Genomic DNA, 20,856 nt, shown 5'->3' on the forward strand with positions numbered 1-20,856 from the left:
ATTTTATTTTTAAAATTTACTGGAGTGGCAGTTCCCTCCCACCTGGCTTTATGATTGATTCATTTTTGATCCAAATCCTACAGAGCATCCCTTCTTTGACTGAAAAAGTCAAATATTCCATATTCTCTAAATACGTAAAGCCATGCTAGTGATTTGTCAATAAGTGCGAAGTACAAAATCAATGTAATAAATATCTCCCTAATACCTTTTGTATTTCCAACACTGGTATTAGAGTTACGCTGCATTAACACTACAGACGACAGGATTCCAAACCTGGTGGGATGTGCATTTATACAGAAGTTTAACCTAGATACAAATAGTAAAGGAGCAATACATCTCGAGTGCCCTGAATTTCCTCCTTTTCCCCTAATTAGGTTTTAAATTAATCTTTAAGCAAAAATATAAAAGTATAAACTTACGAGATAAAGAATGTGTGCCTTTGGGTAAGTACTCGAATAGCAGAGAACTGTCCTCTCCCAGCATGTCAGCTTTCAGAGATAACAAGCTGTTCTTACTCATGAGGGCTGCGCGCAGGTTAGCAACTGTGGCAGCCTGAAGTGCATCATCCTTCTCTGGGGTAAGAGGCTGAGATAGGTAGCTAACATCACCTCCTATGAGTGCTTCATCAACATTTGCGTAAAGGTCTGATCTCTCCAGTCGGCTATCCGAATTGCTGGGTTCTGTCACTGTCACATCAGCACCTATGTAAATAAAAACACCATTAGAGAAACATACAAAGAATTCAAACTTTCAAGGTGAGATATCTACCACATGTGCATTTCTAATCTTAGGACTAAACAGCTAGGCACCAATAGTACATACGGAAAGGACCTATGTTTTTGCTCTCATAAGTAGATGGTACAGAATTCTGGTTTGGGTCTCAACTTTTATTGTCCATTACGTATTTTAAATTAAAACAGTTACACATTTTTACTCAACCCAAAACATGCAACTCACATGCTTCTAATTTCCGGACTACACAAAGATTAAAACAAAAACTCTGTTAGCCTTTTCTGTTGCCAACCACTAAAGACTTATTCAAATACATAGTGAAAAACAAATTTAGTGCGAGTAACTCTTTCATCCCTTGAGAAAGCCTGAAGGTAAATAGCAATATTATATGACCCATAATCGTGAAACAGAAAGTGCATATGCATTACAAGAGATACATCAGAACCAATTCAATTAAGGTTCACCACCAGATCCTACCAATTTGAGTTGCAGTCTTCACTGTTGTCCTATGAAGCAGGTGGTTACATCACAGGTACCACAAACAATGTAGATGGATAGGCAATATAAGATAATCAATGTAACTCACTGGATTATACTGAGCAATTCATATTCTGTACTTCAGCAAGAGTTTCACTGACCATGACAGTTAAGATTTTATTACAGCAAGCTAGTACAGAAACGGTTTTCAGCCACTTTAAACTGTGGCTTTCCAGCTGAAATTTTCCAGGCTTGGTCTTTTCCCCCAGGATGAAGATTTTGGAAAATCTGAGCAACAGGTCTACTACAATTCCATGTGGACCCTGAGGTCATTCATATTAAAAGTACACCATAAACCACAGTTGCACAACATATATTATACATTAAGTTTAACGTGAGTACTAGTGAAAAACTTCTGACAAAACAGACCACCCGACATAGTTAATTGCCTCAGAAGTCAAAAATATAATGGACTATTACAACAATAAAATTAGTATAAGTACAGAAGAATGAAAAGAATGTTAGAAAATGATAATACACATGTATGTAAAGTTGTAAAAATTACATTTGCATGTTTTTATTCTAATAAAAAATGACATCCATTCCTTTAGCCATCATAATTATTTAAAATATTCCACAAAGAAATAATCACCCAACAGAGTAACAGTGACCACACACAAAGTTAACTAGCCATCAATTCAAAATAGCCAAACAAACCTAAAACCCAATCACACACATAATTTAGCCATTGCCAAAATCCTGAGCAAATGGATTGTTGGTGCAGCAGGTCCTAAAAGTCAACAGATTAAGGCTATTTTGGAAAGCCAGCAGAACATCACTGAGAATGCCCCACCGAGGGGGCTCTGTATCTCTGCAGAGTGCATGTGTGGCTGCATCATATAGGCAGAGAGGCAGTTTTTTCAGTAGACAGGTCCCAAATGATTTATTACTTTATAGGTCAAAACCAACTCTCTAAAAAAATCACTCAAACCAATAGGCAGCCAAGGCAGATCAAAGTGCTGATGCTGTGTGCTCCCTTACAAGATATACCACCTAAAAGGTGAGTTGTAGCACCAGCTGCAGTTTTCATATGGATTTAATGCGTGGCCCCATGGAGAGCATATTATAATTTAGATAGCAATTTCCATCACTACATCTCAAAGTGCTTTACAAAGGAAGTCAATCATTACTCCCATTTTACAGATGGGGAAACTGAGCACAAAGGTGAAGTGGCTTGCCCAAGGTCACAGAGCAGGCTAACGGTAGAGCTAGGAATAGAATCCAGGTCTTGAGTCTCAGTCTACTGCTCTATCCACTAGATCACGCTGTTCTACGTTACCACAATGTAATTTTGAGGTGACAGTGACACAGATAACAGCAACAAGGTCCAAATCAGAGAGAAAAGGTTGCAATCTCCTGTCTGGCAACAGACCAAAAAACAACATATTGGTCATTGCTGTAACATGGAGTGTCTAAAAGCCACTGCGTTTTAGATGATGGTCTACAACCATTCCAAAATTAAGGAACTAAGGACAGATGAATACTGTGACACTCTACACCCCAGGGGAGCACCCTGTAACCCTCATATTCCTCATTTGTATATAATTTTGATATTAGATACAAAGTATGCCTTGTAAGGTATCATGGGAAAGGTTATGATCTGCTGAAACCCACTGTTCCATCTAAATATACATCATTAATGCATATGAAGTTATGAGAATTGTGTTGTATGATTGTCACTAAAATATGCTATGGGTTTGGGAATTGCCCAGATATTAGCTCCCCCAAAGACAATAACCAGGTAGATCAACACCTGCCTGGGCTTTGGTTAACAACTATCAATAGCCATTGTCCAGCAAGGGAGCTACAAAGCAATGACTCACTTGCACAAGGCCACACCGGGGAATTGCTCAACCTTGCCAGGGGACTCAGCAGCCACCATGAGACAAGCCTAGATTTGTGTTCTCCAAGCACATAGGACTAGGGGTATAAAACAGAACAGAGTGGCCCCATGCTGGGCCTTCCCCCCCCGCCCCCCGGCTTCAAGCAACAAGGACACTGAGAAGACAGAAGATTTCCACACAGGAGACTGGCCCACATTTAAGGGACAAACCTGTACATTAAGGACTGTAAGATAAAGTGGGGTGAGAACACTGCTTGATCTAAATACTGCCTAGTGTGATAAAGGTTAAGGTTTAGACTGCATGCTTACATTATATTTTATTTTCGTAACCACTCTGCCTTTTTGCCTATCACTTATAATCACTTAAAATCTATCTTTTGTAATCAATAAACTTGTTTTACTGTTTATCTTTACCAGTGAGTTTGCTTGAAGTGCTTGGTAAATCTGCTCAAGTTACAAAGACTCGTGTATGTCCACTTTCCAATGATGAAGTGGGGAAACAATTAATAAACTTGCATTGCTCAAGAAAGGGTCTTGAGCAGTGAAGACGGTATATGCCTGAGGTACAAGGCTGGGAGCTGGGGGGATTTGGCTCTGGTGCTTTTCTCTGTGTGATTCATGAGTGGCTCTGGGAGTATTCATGCAATTTAGCTGGGTGTGGGGCTCCATATTGTTTTAGCCATTGTTTTCAGCTACCCGCTGGCTGGGCTGTCAGTGGCGCGTTTACCTCCTAGTTTACCTCGGCCCGACTCAGTGACAACAGACGGACCATAGCTATATCAGAGTGGTACCGTGAGAACAGAAACGGCCACGTGGTTGGCCTCCAAAGAGGTGGGATGATTTCCTAACAAGGAGATATGGACAAGCATGGCAAAGGATGGCCAGAGTGAGAGAAGATTGGAAGACATGTTGTGATTGGCTCAGTCTCAACTGATGAAGGATCGACAGTCTATGCAGTGGGGCTCCACATGCAGTTGTACTAAGTGGTAACAGCACCTGCAGGGGTTTGCTGCTTGCCCCTAGTAAGGCATTGTGAGAGAGAACCCAGAATAGGGAGTAAAGGGGGCACAGCGGTTCCACAGTCTCAGGCTGCATCCCAGGGATCCCATCACAAACACCTTCAGCCAAAGGGGCTTACGTTATTTCTCCATATCATCCTAAACTGGACACCCTACAATTTAGCACCACCTGAGGTTTGCCTAGTTTGAAATTTAACTCACCTGCCCTCCTCCACGACCTAATCTCAACCTGACTAAAACTGGCTAAAAGTGTTCAACAGCATTGTTCAGAGAAGGGGTTCTCAGCCGCCTTCTTTCTGAGGCCCCGCCAACATGCTATAAAAACCTCCATGGCCCACTTATGCCACAACAACTGTTTTTCTGCATATAAAAGCCAGGACCAGCATTAGTGGGTAGCAAGCAGGGCAGCTTCCCAGGGCCCCAGGTCACAGACAGCCCTGTGAAGCTAAGTTGCTCAGGCTTCAACTTCAGCCCCGGGTGGCAGGGCTCGGGGTCCCGGGCTACAGCCCCATGTGGTGGGGCTTCGGCTTTCTGTTATGGGCCCCAGAAAGTCTAATGCCATCCCTGCTTGGTGGATCCCCTGAAACCTGCTCATGGCCCCCTTGGGGGCCCTAGCCCCCTGGTTGAGACCCACTGGTCCAGAACACAAGCTGGCTTTCACCCTCATAAAAAATACTTAAAATACTGTACTCCATGCCATCAACTCACGAAAGCTTATGCTCAAATAAATGGGTTAGTCTCTAAGGTGCCACAAGTACTCCTTTTCTTTTTGCGAATACAGACTAACACTGCTGCTACTCTGAAACATGCCATCTTAGTGGCCTTCCTAATGGCCACACGAATAAGAGGGGTGAAAGAGGAAACTGCAACACCCTATACTTGAGAGCCCTATTTGAGAAAAAAGAAAAGGAGGACTTGTGGCACCTTAGAGACTAACCAATTTATTGGTTATAAATTTATAACCAATTTTAACCAATTTATAAATTGGTTAGTCTCTAAGGTGCCACAAGTCCTCCTTTTCTTTTTGCGAATACAGACTAACACGGCTGTTCCTCTGAAACCTATTTGAGAAACAATGTGATCATGAGACTAAAGACTACCCCAATACATTTGCATAACAATAGCAGAATTAAGGTTAATCATATGGATATCTTGACTTTTAAGTGCTTAACTATGCAACTTGAAGTTTCTCTTAACAGTTCGCAAGAAGAAAAGGAGTACTTGTGGCACCTTAGAGACTAACAAATTTATTTGAGCATAAGCTTTTGTGAGCTACAGCTCACTTTATCGGATGCATCCGATGAAGTGAGCTGTAGCTCACAAATCTTATGCTCAAATAAATTTGTCATTCAACTGTCTTAGTTTCTTTTAGAAAAAAGTATTTTAAAAATTAGTTTTCTGAGTTTAAAATGTTAATACTTAGCCACATTTTTATTAGTGCTTATAACTAAAGGATAAAAACAAGTGTAAAAACAGATTGTTTTAAAAAAACATTTGTCCCTTTGAACAAAATGATTCAAAATCATGCATTGCATGAAAAGATAAAGAAATGAAGAGAATTCTGGCTAACTAAAAAGGCAATTTAACAAACATCTTTAAACCTATTACTCCTATCAGCCATGTGTGTAGTGCATTTTGCATGAGGTGGCAAAGAATTCAGGCCTGAAAGGATGTTTGACAACAATCACTGTTGCCAAAAATTGGGCAGTAAAACATTTCCGGTTTTCTCACTTCTTTTCCATAGCCTATTACAGATGCTGACTGACAGTTTCCAGAACGTGTTGCTGCATGCTGCACACAAACACTAATTGCTAAAACAAAGACAGATTAATTGTAACCACAAAAAAATATTGCATCTGATAAAGTGAGCTGTAGCTCACGAAAGCTTATGCTCAAATAAATGTGTTAGTCTCTAAGGTGCCACAAGTCCTCCTTTTCTTTTTGTGGATACAGACTAACACAGCTGTTACTCTGAAACCTAACAAAATATTAAGTATTCATCAAAAGCCAAGATTAGAGGTAGCCAATGAAATAGTACCTTTGGGGCTTTCAGTATTTATAGTTGAAATGACCTAATCAAATACATATTAAGGCAAAATAACTAATCACACTCATGTAATTACTAAAAAAAAAATACAAAATAAAAATACAAAACCAGAAACCCCAAACACACAAAGTCCCCCTTAACTGAGCTTCCAAAACCCCTCTCAAATCTGATGTAACAGCTCTTCTAATTTGCTAGCCAAGAATCACATGAACCTAAAGTATCCATCGCTGCCCAATTAACTTAGGCAGTGGTAGGGAACTTACGGCAGGTCCAGTCCGCTGCTGCATTTCATCTAGCCTGTGGCAAGTCTCCATGCTGCGGGCCAGAAGCCCTGGACCTTGGTGCCCCCGCGCGGGGCTGGAGCCACAAGCACTAGCTCACCCAGCTGTGGAGGGAAGCTGAGGTTGCCAGGCCGTTAAAAGTACGGTTGGCTCCGCACAGCTCCCAGAATGTCCCTGCGGCCCCTAGGAGCAAGGGCCATCAGGGAAGCTTCACACGTTGCCCCCGCCCCCAGTGCTGGCTCTGAAGCTCCCACTGGCTGGGAACTATGACCAGTGGGAGCTGTGGGGGTGGTGCCTGCGGGCAGTGCACACAGCCCCCTGGTCCCTCTGCTAAGGGGCTGGACATGGCAGCCACTTCTGGGAGCAGCATGGAGCTAGGAAGCCTGCCTTAGCCCCACTGTGCTGCTATAAGCACCTGCACCCCAAACCTCCTACCAGGTCGGAACCCCCTCCCACACCCTAACTCCCTCCCAGACTCTGCACCCCCACCCCCTGCCCTGTGCCCCCTCCTGTACCCAAACTCCCTCCTGGAGCCTGCACCCCAAACCTCTTCCCACATCCCAATCCCTCTGCCCCAACCCAGAGCCTGCTCCTGCACTCCAAACTGCTTGGCCCCAGCTCTACACAAGCCCACATCCCCAGCCGGAGCCCTCACCCCTTCCTCCTGCACCCCAACCCCTTGCCCCAGCCTGTAGTCCCCTCCCACACCCTGAACCCCTCATTTCTAGCTCCACCCCAGAGCCTAGGGGAAGCCACAAGCCTCCACATCCCATGTGGGGCTGGAGCTGCAAGCACCAGCTTGCCCCACTGCGGGGCAAAGCCCCGAGCCTCCGCAACCCGCCTTCTTCTCCCCCTCCTCCACAGGGCTGTGTGTGGCCCTCAACTGATTTTTTTTTTCTGTGGGTCAGTGGCCTATATAGAAAAAAGGTTCCCCACCCCTGAACTAAGGAGTTCATCAGGGCCCTTCAAATTCAAGTCTATCAAGTTCCAGTAAATGCTTTTTTTTTTTTTTAAATTATCCGAGGAGAGGAGGAATGTAATAAGCCTTAATTCACCGAACGTTTATGGTATGTGTATGCTGCATATGAAGTTGTGACTAAACATACCATGCTAGCTTTTATCTAGCTAGTACTGTTGATTAGTAATGTAGATGTGGCAACAAGAACTTTAGCACAGGCTAACAACCTGACTACAAGCCATCAGGAAACCTGGGTACATACCTGGGTTAGTAGCTTGAGTTGCCACGTCTTCACTATTATGGTTATGCATGCATGCTAATTAAACCTAGCACAGATATGCCTACTCATGCTACACTCACACCTTCACTTATAACATAGACATACTGTAAATGAGAGCTTAAATGACATTTTATTGCCAAAGAGGCATTTCCCTGCATCTTTTTGCATCATCCACAGGAAACCCTGTTAGAGCCAGCAAATTAAATATGGAATTAAAATGCTGTTCTGAAAAACTGAGCTCATTAGTATCTGCTAATAATTCTCCCACAATTATTCCATTGCCCCACCCTTGTTTCCAGACACTGACGCTTTCAGAAAATCTTTATTAGGAAATTCAGTCTGCTCAAAGACTTGCTTTAAAAAAAAAAAAAAGCTTCCTTTTAACAGTTTCTGCTATACTGTAGGTCATACATTCCTGAAACTCTGAAAGTTTAACTGGGAAAAATCCTTATTTACACATGAAGCCCAATTACATGCATCTTGTTACAGAGAGACCACACATTCTAGCTGACTAATGCATGACACACACACTTCATCCCTAACCATGCTCACCACTGTAAGCATTAGCACAATTCTAGAAACAACAGTGTTTAAGCAGTTTGACAGAGTGGCTGGAGTAGCTGTTTCCTAAACCAACACAGACAAAGCCTCTGCACATAAATTTCTACTTGGATAGAGGTAAACTGGACACTTTTTTTGCTTAGGAGCACAAGGGACAAGAAACCAGGTTTTTGTTCTTTGGTAGGTATAGAAGATTGTTAGCTTTTATGACTGCTGCTGCACGCAGAGTGGATGTTTTTAGAGAACTATCCACAATGACTCCAAGATCTCTGAGAGTTAGCAGCTAATTTAGACCCCAGACTTTTATATATTTCGTAGGTACTATGTTTTCCAATATGCATTACTCTGCATTTATCAACATTGAAGTTCATCTGCCATTTTGTTGCTCAGTCACCCAGTTTTATAAGATCCCTTTGTAACTCTTCACAGTCATCTTTGGATTTAACGGTTTTGAGATAGAGTCCGAGGGGTACTGTATCTCAGCAGTATGCTGAGAAAATACTACTAAACTGGAAATTCCTACAAAGCTTAGGGAGGTCAGAAAATTAAAACAAAAAAGATGGAGAAGTTACAAATACAAACACAAATTAAACAGTCAAAACAGAAAAACATAAGGCAATCTTCTTCGTTGGGAAAATAATCCAAAACTGTTATGTGAGTGACATACTTGGAAAGTATGAATGCAGCAAACTACATAAAACTATAATAAAAACATACCAGCCCTGGCAAAATAACCATTTATCCGCTCTTTACACATGATTGATTATAATTGAAAAAAACCCTGTATTTTAGTCACCTGCCATAAAGCTTACTTGCCTAAGTCAAGAAGAATTTTTCAAAGTTGGCTAAAACATACCTGGGGAGGAGGCAGAAGTTTGTAGGCAGCTAGATATTAATTTGTTCTGTGATGCCTGACAATTTTAGGTTGTATATCCAGAAAGATCATATATTAGGAAAATAATCCTTCTATATTGCATTGTTTACACTAGGAAATGAACCAGTCACTGACATTATGTGTCAGCAATGGGGGTAATTAAATTAGCACTGAAAATAGACTACAAATGTAGACAGAACAAAAAAACCACATTCATCGCTGTGTCATAAACAGTGGTTGAGCACCGCTTGGTGCAAAGTTCAGCTACTATTTCTGAAACGGTTATGACACATTTGGTTCTGTTGTTGGTTACTAATTTGGAAGTCCATGTCTGAGGTTAGACTGTTTACCAACTCCAGGTAAATCACAGAATGATAGGAATGTTGGGCTGGAAAAGATCTTAAGAGATCTCTAGTCCATCTCCCACACTGAAGCAGAATTACATATACCTAAGCAATCCCTGACAGATGATTGTCTAACTTGTTCTTTAAAACTTCCAATGACAGGATTCCACAGCCTCCACAGGTAACCTATTCCAGGGGTTAACTATCCTCATAATTAGAAAGCTTTTTCTAATATCTAACCTAAATCTCCCTTGCTACAAACTAAGCCAATTACTTCTTGTCCTACCCTTGGTGGACATGGAGAACAATTGGTCACCGTCCTCTTTACAACCATCTTTTCTGAAGAGTTGTGTCACATCCATGTGATTCAAGATGCCATACCACTGAGATCTCAGAATCTTTTGAGTGTCTTATGTGAAAGTATACCACAAGAACAATAAATGTTGTAGTGACTATTAGGTTACGATTCTCAGTATAGTTGTTTCAAGTATCTTTTAGCTGTTCTTTCAGCATTCCATCCAAGTAGACCTGAGCTCTCTGGACTGAGCTATGTCTACAAGAGCTGTAATATAATGTTTCAAAGGGGCAAGCTTACACTTTGAATAACTTCCTAGAAAACCTAGTGTCACTACTGAATCCTTTTCCACAGAGATATTTGATCAGCTAATCTCCAGCTAGAACACACAACTCTCATTCTGTGTAGCTCTATAGTTATCTTGAACACTTAGCACATGACATGTTCTTGATTAACGGTAGCATGAAAGAAGCAAAAGCCACATGTCAGAACGCATTTCTCAGGTGTCACATCAGGTCAGACTGAGGACACTACTGGGATTTGGTACCTCAAGAAATGTAGCTGATGCAAAATGGGGTATGGATTTGATAATCACTAAGGCTGTGTCTACACTGCCACTTTCAGCGCTAAAACTTTAGTTGTTCAGGGGTCTGAAAAAACACACCCGAGTGACAAAAGTTTAGCGCTTAAAAGCGCCAGTATAGACAGTGCTCCCAGAGACAAAGTTACCACCCCTCGTTTGGGGTGGTTATTTTTTAATTGCCGGGAGAGCTCTCCTGTGGCGAAAAGGCGTGACTACACTGCCCACATCACAGTGCTGCCATGGCTGCGCTGCTGCAGCGTGCTGTAACGTGGGCAGTGTAGACATACCCTAAACCTCTCTCTATGCTCTGCAGAAGTCCCGCCACCAAACTGAGGGTTTAGAGCCATAATGGAATGGCACTGAAATGCAGCTTATCCCTTTGACTTGAAAGGCAAGGAGCTCAAGTACCACTTCAAAACTCTCAAGTTGCTAATTTGGGACCCAATGCAAAAGATTCTACATTAAAAGAGGGTGAGTCCAACGGAGGAAGTCTAAATATAGTCACTAACCTTTTAAGAATTTCTTTGCAGACTTCCATGTTAACTGAAGAATCAGTCTAATGGGAAGCTATGGAGGATGACAGGTATAACTCAACATAAGCCTCCTGGGACCTGATAGCTTGAGTGACATCTGTGAGCAGACAGTAATGCATTTACGTCAATCATGCTACTCTGAAAGAAGACAGGTAGTGCTCATGTCTGTCAATGATATCAAGATGACCCTTGGGTTAGAGCATGTAGCTGTTGGGTTGCTTCAAGTCTTCGGACATCTTATGATAATTGCAATTAATAAAATATACAGGTTTAGAGACCCTTAAAAAAGCAAATACCAAATATCATATTCATTTTTAAAGGATCAGAAACTGAGCATTAAACACTGCAGACCACACACGAGACACAAATTTATTTAAAACATTTTGCTCTAAAAAAAATAGCAACTTGACCTTGACATGCATTTCTCACTCAAACCATATAAAAAGTCATTACTCCACCCCTCTTCTTTGTTTTATAATCACTGCCTCATACTTGAATTAGAAAACTGTATTACTGATACTCCATGCAAAAATTTAAAAAAAATTTTTTTTAAAGGTTTATTTTTTTTTTTTAATATTTCTGGACCATATACAAAAGAATGCTATAGGATCACATTCTACTGCTCATTCTGGCTAAATACATTAAACAACAAGAAAGTTATGTTGACTGGACTGCAATAATTTCAGGATATTTTTTAGTTTAGTTATCCTTCTCAGTAGTCATCCACCAAACCTATGTCATGTAACCAATGAACCAAAAACGGTTCTGTCCTTGATTCAAATTTACTGCTGCAATAAGGAGAGGAGCAAGTCCATGAACTATGTTACAATGCTGATAGAAGTTGACACAGATAAATGAAAAATTTAATTAAAACTGTGGGAGCGGTACCAGAGACTGAGCATTTAAAACCCACCTCCATCAACTAAAATGTATTATCATGGACAATTATTTGCAGGACAGTCAGATTTAATAAACTTTTTAGATAAGGCTCTATTTATACAAAGACTGTACCGTCCAGAAAAATATGAAGTATTACCCCTTGAAGTTTAAAGTGAAGAATTAAAACAAAAGTAAGATGTGACAGTGAGACTCTACAAATATTAGAACAAAAAAGAAGAGCGATACATAATTCCAATCTTCAAGAGCTTGAAAAATGCACTTGACGCTTTTAAAATAAGTAAGCCTATTAGCCTGGATGAAAATTACTTGTGCCACCACCCCATAGACAAGGATCATATGCCCAAAGAAACAGCTCCTGCAATTTAAAGGTTGAATACAAATTGTGTACTGTAATTAACTGTAACTTCTTATTCCATTTCAGACATTTTAAAAAATCCAACTCTTGCTTTTGTTATACATTTATCCTGTCGTGGCTTCACTCCACTTTTTGTTTTTCTTTCCTATCATTGTTCATGGTATATCAATATCAAGTTATATTCAGCACCTGTTTCTTCTTTTCCTTCTCTCATTACACCAATTTCTCTCTTCCCTACACTGTGTTCTTTAATTCCTCCTAAACATTTTTCTATCACACTTTTATCCCCCCCCCCTTTTTTTTAATTGGTTCCATCAATTTCTTCCCCTCTCCCTCCTGAATATTGGGTTTCTGGAAAATATTCAAGCTCGGTGTACTAGGAACTAGCTAAAGGGAGTTTGATCTCTCTCCCATAAGTCCCTCCTTGGCTAACAGAATGAGAAAGAATAACTGTTTCCCCATCTCAGTCTTCAGAGACTCCTGGATGATGAGACTGAAGACAAAACTCCAATGGAAGCTGAAGCTAGACAAATTCAGGCTGGAAATAAGGTATAAATTTTTAACAGTGAGGATAATTAACCATTGGAACAATTGATCAAGGGCTGCGCTGAATTCTCCAACACCGACCATTTTTAAATCAATATTGGATATCGTTCTAAAAGATATGTTCTAGGAATTATTTTGGGGAAGTTCTACGGCCTGTGTAATGCAGGTCAGACTAGATGATCATAATGGTCCCTTCTAACCTTGGACACTATAAATCTATGAATAAATTACCTTATCATTTTCTCTGCCTGATTTTTGGGTCCCTAAGTCAGTAGTGCCTCAGCTGTTACACACAATTTTAGGAGACGCAGCAGAACAAAAGCACCCATCACCTTGGCAATTTTACTGCTGCCCTTAGGGTTCCGATAAGTAACAAAAACTGACATGACTTTGGTCACTTTCATTCTGCTGAGGCTTGACAAAGCTAGAAGCAACACCAAAGACACTGGAACTGTCTGCAGACTCAAGATGGAACTGCATCATTTAATACTGTGTTCATGTTTAGAAGGTATTCTTCAGCATAAGAGCTAGAAACTACATTTCTTTTAAATTAAAGCTTTGATTCTCCAGAAGCTGGATGCTAATCACTCAAGTAAATGGATTTATGAACTCCTATCTATGTATCATATGCATTTGTAAAGCAGCCACTACCATAATATCTGGACATCTAATAAAGATATTCAGAAGAACCTTCAATAACTGATTGTGAATGGACAACTAATCCCACTTCTCCTAATAAAGGAAGAGCATCTTATAAAATGTGTAATGTGTAGGTTGTGGTGGGAGGGAGGCAAGGAATTTTGATTTTGTGGGTGTACCTCTGAACCATACAAAACAAATGGTGAAAATATCTTTTCGTTCAGAAATTGCCAGAGTCAATATTTCTATGGTATCATATTCTCTTCAAATGTCTTTTTTCTAGGTACAATGTTTTAGAAAAGTATAAGAAAGTCTAATGCACAAGATGACAGGAGTGTATGATCTAATCAGTGAAAACTAATTGTAATTATATGTGCAGTTTTATATAAAGAGTCTAGATGAGTACCTAGCACACAGTAGGTACTACTGGAAATAAATACTTGGCACAGCAACAAAACAGGCATCTGATTTGTACTTTAAAGTTAATTTCTAATCTAGATATTTACCATTTAAAATCCATTTTTACATTTAAGAGTTAGAACTGAGCTATTCATAAATGTTGCCGTGCGCTGCAACAGTTGATAGAGTATCTTCCCTACATCTGTATGTGATCCACAGGTAACATATCAAATAGCATATTATATACCCCGAGGGGGGGGGGAATCCACAGGTGGGTCGATATTTCTTAAAAGTATCCTAGAAACACTATCAATAATATTTAACTTGGCATTTTAAATGTAAGTCACATTTATAAATTACTGTTGCGTTGTGTATTTGACCCAAAACTAAATATGTAACCTTCCAGTGCTAAGGGGACATTAACTTTACAAGCATGCATTGCAACTGCCACAATTGCTTGCATCCACCCACCTTCAGAACAAAATAAACCAAGCTTTTATATTTATTGTGTTCTAGTGGACCCTGACCTTCTACTTCATAAGAAGTGCAGGAGCTCAGGTTTGCACACCGGGGAAATAAGTATTAGAAATGCTGCCAGTGCCACATCAAAGATATAAACAAACCCTCCTCTAAGTGAACATTTTAAAACATAAGATTGAAGCAAATAATTGTTTAAAATGGGGCTGCTAAAAGCACATTATCGCCAGACAAGTTTAAATGGTCAGAGTAGACATGGAATATTTTAGTTACCATCATATATATTCTCTGGTGCTTTATATCTGGTAGAATAAGAGACCTATAGACAACTTCAGGCAAATAAAGCCTACAGAGCTTTAAAGAAAAAGGTGGGAACTTTAAATAAATGGAAGGTACTGAAACACTAAGTTATAATTCACTGTATATATAAAAATCATGCATTTATATAGCACTTCCCTCCCCCCCAAAGACCCAAGCTACTTTAGAGTTATAGAGCATTATTAAGATAGGGCCCATATGCACATTCTAGAGTAAATAAATAATAGTTAAATATAAACTTAAGTATTAAAACAGAGGTTGACAAAAAAGTTATGTAAGAAACCAACTTGGACAGTCTACAACTCTGTTTTATCGTCAATAAAAAAAATCTAAAGCCCACAGCTGAATAAAAGAGGAAAAAAAAAAGGATTCCACAATAAAAAAAGGTCCAATATCTAAAAGACATTTTCTTTCAAATACTTTCCCTATTAAGATGTACCATTATCATAGTATCATATTAAGTTCCATACCTAGTATTTATGGCCAGCCTATTGTTGCTGGAAAGTCAAGCAAGTTCTAAAATATTTTGGCCCCAAGTCTGTGAACACATACATGCTTAATATTTTGCAAGTGAAGTCAATCAATGGGACTGATGTCAGGGGGATTTGTAAAACAACATTTTTTACACTGTTACATGTTCTTTATAAAACGTATTCTTACCATTTTATTGCATGTTCTCTAAAATAGACAAGTCTAGAGGAACTACTAGAGAATTTAGATTGTAAATACTAGTTGAAAGACAGGAAACATTAACAGATGACATTGGATTGATACTTAGAGTACAAGCCTTACTGTATCTTGATAAATTCATCTAATGTTGGGGTTTTCTGATACATAAGCCAATTTACACAAAGGGACATGTCCTTTTCATCCACTCCCAACTCTCTCTATATAAGGTATCTGAAGGCAATTTACAAATTTGTGTGGGAGTGGAAAGTGAACATACGTTGGGAGGGATGAGGGACATATTTGGACTGCCAAAGTCACTTTCAGTGTATGAATAAATCAAAAAGATTAAATAGCCTATAATTATACAGCCCCCCGCCCCGAGTGCAAATACTTCCCAAATCTCCATGCTAGTTTTAAGTTTAAAATAATGGTCATACAGTAATCTTCATACATACATGCAATTCAATAGGGCATTCCCTGCTTGTTTTATACCAACAATGCACTGCACTACTCAACATATTATAAAACGCAGTTGATTATGGTAACTGTGGTTCTCCCAAGCACTGTCTTTATGTACATACATGTGCATGTCTTCCTGCACGTATGCATATATAATGAAGAGCTCGTCTCTTTCAGCAACAGAAGCTGGTCCAATAAAATCTATTGCCTCACCCATCTTGTCTCTCCAAGAATCCTACAACAGAAGAACTCCGAGGAAGAGGGGAAAATAGTATGGTTTGAAAAGGCAACACTCTCAAAGAGCCACAGTCAGAATGTTAAGTTGTTGGGTTTTTTTCCCCCTCTTAAAAAATGACCCCTGCATAATCCTACTTGCAAGATGCTAGCAAGCAGCACCCAGGAAGTTGGACTGAGGAATTCTAACACCACAAGGATTGTAAAATTGCCCTCAAAGGGTCAGATTCGGATATCCTGAACCATGTTGAATAGTAATTTATTCTAAAGGTAGCCCTACTGAAGTTAATGGTACTTTTTGTGGAGTAAGGCATTACTCAACATAATGGGGGGGGGAGTGGGGGATCAGAATCTCGCCCAAAGTCAGTATCAAAGCTGGATGCCACGTAAACTGTGGCAAACACTGTCAAAAATGAATATCCTTGATGTGGGAAAAAGAAAGGACAGCTCTTTGTACTGATAATGGTAATTCTGCAGAGAAAAACAGGAGGTATTTTATCGGAGCCAGTCTGAAAGTTATATGAAAGTAGCATTATTTAAGGTGCCCTTTAAATCCAAAGCCCCAGATTAGCTGAAAGGGAAAGGGCAGGAATGATAAAAATTAAAATTAGTCTTTCAGAACTAGAACTTTCTGATAAAGCTGTTTGACTTCTGGAGGTCTGCAATGGGATGAAGACAGTCTTTTGGTATGATTCTGAGATACTGTCATCAACCTATTTATGGGTAGATGATGAAATCTTAATAGCATGGTAACACCATAGAGAAGTTCTCACTCTCTTTCAATTATATGACCAAAAAGACAGAGGGTGCCTGTTAAAAGAATGACTGTCCCAGTTATATCACATGGTCTAATGCCATTAGGAGATGAAGTTTCATCATCTGATTCAGTGAGGTTTCATGATCAATAAGAAAACTGGTAAAGCTTCCCTCAACAAAATTATGTCTTCACAAAATAAAGAGTCTTCACATTAAATCTGATACTTTTGATACTAAATGGTGATACATCCCACTCTCAGATGACAGACTGAAGGTGGGTATGGGTAAGGGAGAGTGGTGCCTGTGGGTATGTTAAAAGCTTTGAAGAAATTTGACTGAATTACAAACTCAGGGAGAGAGCTGAAAAACCCTTCATAAGATGCCTAAAAAGCATAACTTTGTTACATCAGAAGATCAAGACCCTGGAAAATAATCTTAAATGTTGTAATCTTAGAGAGACTTAAAGAAGTAATGTTAAAGAACCTTGTAATGTTTTACTTCATTTGACAGAAATGTCCTTTCGATAAACAGCTTTGGCTCCCTTTGTAAATAACAAATGCATTTAGAATGCCTTATAAATTTATAAATTTTATAAATAAATGCTAGGCACTTCATCTACACCAGCTTTATGCCACACCTTTAAACTTATCTAGAACCAAAGTTAAAACTAAGTGCTATATTACAAGTGATATTTGGAAGTACTTGGGACATATTTTGGAGGAATGGAAGGGAAAAAGGATACATAATAAACAAGCTTTACAGAAAAAATGAAGCATTAATATGGACTCCTTTTATGGCTAAAACTGAAAAAGTTCTTTTTTACTTCTGTTGTCACATCAAACTCTCAAAATCAGGGTTAAACCCCAAATTTGCTCACCCTGATATGTAAGGCTCCCCATTACAACTTGACTGTTTAAAAATAACATCATGACACTTGGTAATAAGGAAACATGAGCCATTGCTAACTTACAAATAGAATTCCTTTGATTGGCCAGTGAGTATCCAATGCTACCATAAAGAAGACTGACTGCTGTCAGTGGAAAGCAAACACAATCCAACCACACGTGCTGTATGAAAGTCTTTGTTGAAAGTTCATGTGGATCCTGATTGAGACCAGGCAACAGAATGGATATTGAAGGTGCGTGTTGACTTCTGAATTTTATTTCTGTTAAGTTTCTTGGAAAAGTCAAATTCTATAAAATCCTCACGTTTGCGTAAAACAGAACTTTTAATTGGAATTTAATCCACGTCAGTTGTTCTACAGGTCTTCAGCAAAGTTTCAAAAACCCCATTTATTTATGTATAGATACATACATACTAGCAAACCTAAATTTGGGTGTTATATTGGCTTCATATCCCTTTAAAAGCATCAGAACATACATTTTTGGGGTGTATTTATGTTGTTACCTCATCCAAATTCAGAAACAGAACAAACCCCCTTTAACTGTTCCAAAATGCATTTATAATTGCTTTTTTTAAATGTGTAAAGTTTTAGGAGAACTGTCCAGAACTGGTGAAAATCTGCAAGATACTAGACTTATTCAAGGTGCCAAAGATGAAGCAGGTCTGGAGAAACATGCACTCACATTTCCACTTTTAATCTACTCAACAAGAACAAACTGTGAAAAGAGCTAAATTTATGTAAGGCAAGACTGATTTGCAAACAGTCAGAAATCATTCTTTGATTTGCCAGTGCTTTTTGTCTCTTTGCCTCCCTCCCCCCACCTTTTTTTAACAGGATTGGGCAGGGGTGGAAAATGATATTTCACCTCAGGATGGTTCTCCAGTGAGAGGCCGCAGATAATCCCTAGTTGGCAAAAATGAAAACTCCTAGCAGGCATAACTTTTCTACAGGTCACTATTTATTAAGCAAAACTACTATTTTCACTTACTGCAGTTAATTTGCATGACAGAATTCAGGCACATTATTATCCTGGATTCTTGGTTATCACACCTTTGAGTTTTGTTGGTTTAAAGTGTGTATGTGTATATAAGAGCTGTGACTAGGATAAAAATGTGCAATATGTTCTATAAAGATATATTCCTGGTTATTAAAGGAAAGCACAAAAGCCTTATTTGCATAACAATTCACAGCTTTATTACAGAAAGGTCCAAGCAAACATGAATATTCAAGCACAAATTTATTCTAAGAACCTCTTTTAAACAGGATATATCTTCTGAAATACAACTACATTTAACTGAAACAGTAATTTGACTAAGTTATCTCCTTGGGGCTGCACTTCATTTTTCACTATGTTATAGATTCTACAGAAACTTTTTACTCTGGTCCATGCTGGGACGTGGAGCACTCTCTCATCTGCACTGCAGGTTGGCTTTGGATAATCCATTAAGTATCATTTTGGAAAACGTAGCGAATAGCTTTTGAAAGTTGCTATCTATTGCTGGGGACCCAGAGGGAAAACTTCAAAGCTTGCTAGGCCAGCTACTCCATTTATTTTGTCTTAGCTAGAAATTTCTAGAGATCTCCCAGAGTCCTTTGAATAAATTGAGAATGCACTGTAGTACAATCTCCCTGAATATTTGAACAGTTGAACTTCTAGAATACAAGGAGTTCAAAGTGCATGCCATTTGAAAGGTAAAGTTCTGCTATATTTCCAATAAGGTCTTGAATATGAACTATGAATTGGTTATCATAGGCCATTATTCGATTTCCATATGGCCAATGCAACAAATACATTTTTATTAAAAAATCTAAAATCCTTCACGTGGAATATATCTGTTCTTTCAATACACAACTCCAGATGTCTGAATGAATGTAAAAAAGCAAGACAAGACAATTTCAACAACTCTCCAAAATCTAGATTTGAAGAGTCTCTGAAAACAGTATTTCAAATTCTTTAAAAAAAAATATATATATATATCTAACACTAAGCCTTTTTGAAGCATGCTAAAAAGGTTTGGGTTTGCTCCTAGACTGGGCATGTTCTAGCAGAACTTCAGTTTTTAAAGGATATTCACTTGACTACAAAGATACATATTTTAGGACAGTTCACTTAAATACCAAGTACTTTAGCCCACCTGAGGATAAGCTGATTCCCCCTGTTGACATATTACAGAGCAGCTCAAATATGGGCAGGAATTATACTTTCACATGCAGAATCACAGAAATGTTGGGCTGGAAGGGACCTCAAGAGGTAATTTTCTAGTCCATCTCCCTACACTGAGGAAGGATTAAGTAAACCTAGACCATCCTTCACAGATATTTATCTAATCTGTTCTTAAAAATCTCCACTGATGGAATTCCACAGCCTCCCTTAGAAGCCCATTCCAGTGCTTAACTATAGTTATAGTTAGAAATTTTTTCCTAATATCTAACCTAAATCTCACTTCCTGCAAACTAAGATGCTTATCCTTTGGTACCCATGAAGAACAGACTGCTCTTTATAACAACCCTTAACATATCTGAAGAAGTCTCCCCTTAATCTTCTCTTGACTAAACAGGACCAGCTCTTTCAATCTTTCCTCAGATGTCCGGTTTTCTAGACCTCTTATTTTTGTTTCAGAGTAGCAGCCGTGTTAGTCTGTATTCGCAAAAAGACAAGGAGTACTTGTGGCACCTTAGAGACTAACAAATTTATTTGAGCATGAGCTGTAGCTCACGAAAGCTTATGCTCAAATAAATGTATTAGTCTCTAAGGTGCCACAAGTTCTCCTTGTCTTATTTTTGTTGCTATTCTCTAGACTCTCTCCAATTTCTTAAAGGGTAATGCTCAAAACCAGACACAATACTGCAACTGAGGCATCACCACTGCCAGTTAGAGCAGAATTACCTCTTGTGTCTTACATACAACACTCCTGTTAAAACACCTCATGACACTAGTCTTTTTTGCAACAGCACCATATTGTTGACTCTCATTCAATTTGAGATCCACTCAAACAGAGAGATCCTTTTCTGCAGTACTGTTGTCTAGCCTGGTATTCTCCATTTTGTATTTGTGCATTTGATTTTTTTTCTTCCCAAATACATTACTGTATATGTGTCTTTACTGAATTTCATCTTGTAAAGTTCAGACCAATTATCCAATTTATCAAGATCACTCTGAATTATACTCCCAGCCACCAAGGGTTTGCAACTCCTTCCAGATTGCTGTCATCCGCAAATTTTACAAGTGTACTTTCTACTCCATCATCCGAGTTGTTAATGAAAATATTGAATAGGATTGGACACAGGACAGACCCCTGTGGGACCTCTCTTG

The 20,856-nt window shown here is 39.1% G+C and overlaps 1 protein-coding gene across 8 annotated transcripts in view; it reads right to left on the reverse strand.

The window, feature by feature from the left end:
• The window catches only part of ZBTB46 (zinc finger and BTB domain containing 46), a 109,031-nt gene that overhangs the window by 39,214 nt on the left and 48,961 nt on the right, over positions 1-20,856 (reverse strand). For 7 of the 8 annotated variants that reach the window (XM_073308923.1, XM_073308919.1, XM_073308920.1 and 4 more), the window contains one exon: positions 420-701. The exons of the other annotated variant lie outside the window; for it this stretch is intronic. In XM_073308923.1, coding sequence (XP_073165024.1) covers positions 420-701 — 282 coding nt within the window. The remainder of the gene's footprint in view (positions 1-419; positions 702-20,856) is intronic. 8 annotated transcript variants of the gene reach the window in all.

The sequence above is a fragment of the Lepidochelys kempii genome, chromosome 13 (genome assembly GCF_965140265.1).
Source record: "Lepidochelys kempii isolate rLepKem1 chromosome 13, rLepKem1.hap2, whole genome shotgun sequence".
Taxonomy (NCBI): domain Eukaryota; kingdom Metazoa; phylum Chordata; order Testudines; family Cheloniidae; genus Lepidochelys; species Lepidochelys kempii.